Source organism: Gobio gobio, assembly GCF_949357685.1.
Source record: "Gobio gobio genome assembly, chromosome: 20".
NCBI classification, from domain to species: domain Eukaryota; kingdom Metazoa; phylum Chordata; class Actinopteri; order Cypriniformes; family Gobionidae; genus Gobio; species Gobio gobio.
The window spans coordinates 12,690,874-12,696,873 of NC_137113.1; the positions used below are offsets into that span (position 1 = coordinate 12,690,874).

At 37.5% G+C, this 6,000-nt stretch overlaps 1 protein-coding gene across 8 annotated transcripts in view; it reads left to right on the plus strand.

Annotated features, from left to right (window-relative positions):
• Positions 1-6,000, plus strand: part of sdk2b (sidekick cell adhesion molecule 2b) — a 422,576-nt gene that overhangs the window by 385,277 nt on the left and 31,299 nt on the right. For 4 of the 8 annotated variants that reach the window (XM_079801210.1, XM_079801212.1, XM_079801213.1 and 1 more), the window contains exons 38-40: positions 3,662-3,799; positions 4,973-5,182; positions 5,266-5,391. In XM_079801210.1, the coding sequence (XP_079657336.1) occupies positions 3,662-3,799; positions 4,973-5,182; positions 5,266-5,391 (474 nt within the window). The remainder of the gene's footprint in view (positions 1-3,661; positions 3,800-4,972; positions 5,183-5,265; positions 5,392-6,000) is intronic. The other 4 variants (XM_079801214.1, XM_079801217.1, XM_079801211.1 and 1 more) reach the window with 1 other exon arrangement.

Here is a 6,000-nt window from a genome sequence, read left to right on the forward strand (position 1 = left end):
AAAAGAAATGTGCTTTTCATTTGATTGTCAAAGAAGTGACCGTTTTTGTCATCTGATATTGTAAAGTTGGCAAAATGAGTAGATTCCAGGCTATTTTGTTATATGTGGGCTTTTGTTTTCACTGTCCAAGTAGTTTATAATAAGGCATATAAGAATGATTTTTGAAGCAAATGGCATATTTCCATTCTGTATATCTCAAAAATGAAGGGCGGAACTTACACTGGGTTTATTCATTGCTTTTTGATGAAGAAAAGATGATGTGACAAGTACTATAAACTTCACCACTAGTATAGTCTGATTCTCAAGGGAATGATTCTTATGAACTGGTTCATGATCAGTCAAAGAGACTCACAAGTCATTGGTTTGAATCAGTCAGGCAAATAATTTTTCAATCATCAGAGTGTCATCTATCTTGTTAATACTTAGGGCCCTATCATACACCCGACGCAATGCAAGTGTTTTTTGCTAGTTTCAGCCCGACGCAGTTATCATTTTCACGTCCAGCGCCACGTTGTTTAAATAGCATCTCTGTTCGCCCATGGGCGTGCTGGTCTAAAAATGAGGTGTGTTCAGATGCATTGTTGACGCGATGCAATTTTGAGGCAACTGAAAACAACTTTCAGCGCCTTTGACCAACAAAAACCTGGTCTAAAGTCAATAGCGTAGTGTTATAGGCGGATGCACAACGCGTGTACACTCTGCTTATTACACACATAGGGATGCGCAGCAGCACACAAACATTTTTAAATATTAAAAACAAAAGGATTCCTCCCTGGAGAAGTGTTCAGTCTTTCTGCTCACAAATTCCACCATGTAAATAGCGAATCCGCTATGGTGCATGTGCAACTGGCTTTTAAAGGGAATGGGAGATGAGACTCTGATTGGTTTATTGCACGTTATGCCCAAAACACACCCATGACTCATTAAGAGACTTGGTACAACCCTTTTGGATCATCGACCGTTTTTTCCTTTGTTAAACTAGCAAAAGTTGATTTGGACACGCGCTAAGTGCGCCTGAGCCATGCGCTTTCAGACCATGCGCTCGGATCGTTAAAATAGTGCCCTTAGTTATTGTATATTACGCTGCTGTCACTTTAATACACAGATCTAAAATACACGTGGGATTTCGTTCACATACATGAGGGACGGTGGGTATTTGAACTTTGTGTTTTTGACATAACCTTGTTTAAGCGCAATAAGACACGAAAGAAAACTTAGTTTAATACTCACGCCCCGTCTGACAGTCTGGCTTTAAAACGCATGCAAATAATAAACATACGTAATGTTGAAGAGCTGCGATGTCTATTGTTAGCGTGACCACAATAGAGATGATAAACAAAACCAAAGAGATGTTTTGTTAGTGTTTGGCAGAGTATCCGAGGCATGAGCTGGAAAGGCACAGCACTATTCCGGATAGGGGGCAGGGAACAGCAGCTCATTTGCATTTAAAGATACATGGACGGATGCTTCCACTCAAAACTGGGCATTCACAACATGGTAAAATAAATTATCTGTGGTAGTGTTAATTTCGTCAGACGAGACGAGACTAAATATGTTCGTCAACGACCTTTTTTTCCATGACGAAGACGAGACGATGACGAGACTGCACTAATGTCCAAAAACGCTGACTAAGACTAAATTAACATGCATTATTGTTGACGAAAAAGGACGAGACTAAAATGTTTTGCATAAAATAAAAACTAAGATAAAATCTCTCTTCATTTTCGTCTACAATTGTCTCTACTTTTTCATCATGAGATGAATATTCAGCTGTTCAAAATATTCAGAAAGAGTTCCCGCTGTTGCTGGAGTACAGGTCTCTCTCAGACTCCGCCTGTCATCTCGCGGCCGCGCGCGTGTGGTCACGTGGTTCCCGGAGCGCTCAATACTTCTAGCGCTGTGTCCGTATATTAATGGCTTAAGCCGCGCAAGTTACACAACAGCTTCACTTTACAGGTGTTTGCAGCAATTTTTGTCAAACCCGTACAGCATAGTGTGCGTCAGCCACATTTACAGTATCATTTTATTATGGAGAGTGGTAGAGATGCAACATTGTTAACATTAATATTAATGTTTTTCTTGTATTTAGCCCTCAGGTATTCCTTACTAATTAAGTCACACTTATACTCATTGGTGGTCAAATGTGACCATACACCTTAACTATTTTAAAAATAAATAGCCTATATTTTAATTCAATAATATTTATTGAATATTTTGAGGAGATCTTTTGGTACTAAATACTATTTGTGCAATACTTATGGTCCATTAATGAACACTTAAAATATTTTTCTTCTAATATTTGTATTATTTATATCACAATTAGTGTATTAATTAAGGTTAAAATAGAGAATTCCACTGCAAAAAGGCAAATTAGAGCCATTTTGTGGCTGGAAAAATAAAACATTTAACTTGTAATGCCATTAATGGTGCCTGTATGGCTCTTTAATTAATACACATGTAGTCTAGTTGCTCAAAGTATTGCAGATCATAACTGCTGACTTATTTGTGAAATTTTGAAATGTTAATAATAGTGAATAGTAAAGAATGCAAGCAAATATAATATAACCCCAAAAAAGTGTTAAAAAACGTATTTTTCCTTATATGTACAGTAGCTATATACATATGAATTCATACTGAATCAAGATCGAAATCAATATTTGTGCCCATCGTCTCATAAGCTAATGCTGATTTTAGGCATCTACGCTGTAAACCAACCAGTTAGCTATGGTGTTGTGGCACAAACATTATGCAGGTTATATGTACTTTATGTAACTTATTTTGCCACACAATATATTGAGTTTTCCTTTGACTAAAGCTAGACTAAAATGACTAGACTTTTGGTCGACTAAAACTTGACTAAGATACCTTGAGTTGTCTTTTGACTAAAACTAGACTAAAATGATGAGACTTTTAGTCGACTAAAACTTGACTAATAAAAAAAGATTTGTGAATGACTAAATATGACTAAAACTAACAAGGACATTTGGCACAAGACTAAGACTAAGACTAAATTAAAAATAGGTGACAAAATTAACACTAATCTGTGGGGTGTTTTGAGCTGAAAGTTCACAAACACATTCTGGGGACATCAGAGACTGTAAAAATGGGCATAATAGGTCCCCTAAATAATTGAAATTTTGTAAAATATATATATATATATATATATATATATATAGATAGATATTTTTTAGTATGGAGTTAAGATTGTTTGTGTTAAAGTATTATACATTTTTGAGAGCATTGGTTTCTTTGTAGTTGCGACTATATATAATAAATATAACTACATATAATAGCTTGACAGTTAATATCAATATTACTTGTTTATATCATTAATTGCTCATCCAGAAAACACTTTGACTGGCATTAAACGATTTTGCCTCAAGCTTAAGTACATAGTAAAGGAAGTACAATAAATCAGCAAGAGTCTATCTTCTCACTATCTGTGTCTGTCTTCTTTTTTTTTTCGTCTAAAAAGATGTGTCTCTATATTATGTCTCATCCCAAAAGATAGAGATGAATGACAGGTAATTTGTCCTAGCTGTTTTTTGTTCCAAGAAGAGATTAAAGTCTCAGTCCCAGGAAAAGGAGACATGCAGCCGTGTTTAAGCCATTGAGACTGTCTGTCGTGTCTCTCCTGATTAGCAGATGTTTTCTCTTTCAGCTCCCAGCGCTCCCAGTTTCATCCATTTCAGTGAGCTCACCACCACTTCTGTCAACGTGTCGTGGGGCGAGCCTGTCTTCCCTAATGGCATCATCGAGGGTTACAGACTCATCTACGAGCCCTGCATGCCTGTTGATGGTCAGTGACTTTCTTGTTTCTTAAGCCTTTAGCTTAAAAGTTCCTTTTTCTAACCCCTTACTAGCATTTAAAGCTATATTGATATAGACTTATATAAATCATTGTGTGCGTGCGTGCGTGCGTGCTTGTCTGTGTGTGAGCATGCGCAGGGGTGTTGGGCCCTGGAACAATTCCTTCCAGAATTGTTCTAATGTCAAATTGTCAATATTACAATCAGTCAGGGTCCAAAATTAATATTTGCCACACCTGCTAATGGTGGGTTGATTAAAAAGTTACTAGCCATTCTTAACTTCCCATGAAATCATATTTTGCATAATTTTTATTTAAAAAAAATCTATATTTTTAAAAAATGTATCTTGCTAAATTAATTTAGCTTGATTTTTTTTTTGCTTGTTTATGACAAACAGCACAGATATTTTTGCAGCATCGCTTGTTATTTTTATATTATATACTATTATAGTGTTTATTAATATTTTGAAATACATTTTTTCAGTTTCCAGTTTTCATTTTATTTTCATTTAGTTTAAGTTTTGGTCATTTTGTTATGTGCCTTTGTAATTTTTATTAGTTTTAATTTTAAAAAGCTTCAATTAATTATTATTTAAATTTTAGTTTTTATAATTTTAGTAGTTCAATCTATTTTATTTCAGTTAGTTGCCCAGGCAGCCTTTCTAATTATCATTTAAGCTTTTTAAATAACTTTTTCATCTCATATTTGTTTTCTTTATTTCAATTAACAAAAATAATTTTAATAGCTTTCATTTTAGTTCATTAAAACACTGCTTACAAGAACCATTTTCTGATTTTGTTCTTCATATTTGGTGCCTTTTAGTGGCTTGGTATTGTCTTATGGATTTCTGGAGGAAACTTAAGTAGTTCAAGATAAACTTCTGATGATAAAATATACACTTGGGAAAGTGTCTTAATGGATCATGTGCTTCACTTGTCAAATGATCATTCTTAAACACTACAAACAAGTTATTATTATTATTATTAAATTATTATTACCTGGCCAAAGTCATTTGGCTTGCATTTGGCATTTGATGAGTGTTAATTTTGGACCCTGCTATCAATATTCAGATGCCTACAGTATGGTTGAAATGAGATCTACACCCATGTGGGAGTGTGTGTTGAGCTCCTGTTGCCTGAACTAAAAGCAGTGTGTTTGTCTAGAGTCCTCAGTGGCCTGTGTCGACTGTCTTCACTCCCCCTCCCCCCCAGGCGTCAGTAAGATCGTGACGGTGGACGTGAAGGGCAACGCCCCCCTGTGGCTGAAAATCAAAGACCTGGCGGATGGCGTCACATACAACTTCCGCATTCGCGCCAAAACTTTTACCTATGGTCCGGAGGTGGAGGCTAACATCACCACAGGACCTGGAGAAGGTCTGTCTGTATGCTAGAGCCTCTGTACTAAGCTAAGCTGTTTCAGCTGAGCTCATGTAACCTCGTTTCTTCTTTGTGATCAGGAGCCCCGGGCCCTCCCGGTGAGCCCTTCATCTCTCGATATGGCGCTGCCCTCACCATCCACTGGGCCAATGGGGATCCTGGGCGAGCACCCATCACACGCTATGTCATTGAGGCCAGACCCTCAGGTGAGATCCTTAAAAATGCTCATTAGCACATGTTAGTTAAACACTGGAGCCGTGGCTTTGTGAACCTTGGTGCTCATATAGGAGTTACAGGTTGTACCAGTTGTACCTCCCACCCCCTCAAAAAAAGTGTAAATAATAGAGAAATAGATATAAGAAAATGAGTACGCCCAAATCAATTATTCAGTGTCTCCGACTGGCCCAGACTGAGCACGAGGTCTGTTTTTCAGCATATTCCTTCAGCCAAACTCTTAGATACAATTGTCCCAAACAATGAAGAGTGATTCCATGTGCCTCAGCCTGGAAAAAAAGGTGCTGACGGCAGCTTGTGTCCGATGAAGGAGTTATATTGATGTGAGCGCTCCAACTGAGACAGCGCAGATCAGATTTCCTCAATGACTGAGGGGAAGCCCTCCTCGAATGAGAAAAGAGTGAGTTCTGGGGGAGGAGCAGATGGGATTGATTTAAGAAACTGTGTGCGTTACAGATTCGTGCATTAGGAATATTATTGTCACCCTCAGCCCTGAAGATCTCACCCTGTAATTTCTCTGCCAGGCCTGGCACATGACACCAGCACTCTCTCTCTCTCTCTCTCTCTCTCTCTCTTTCTCT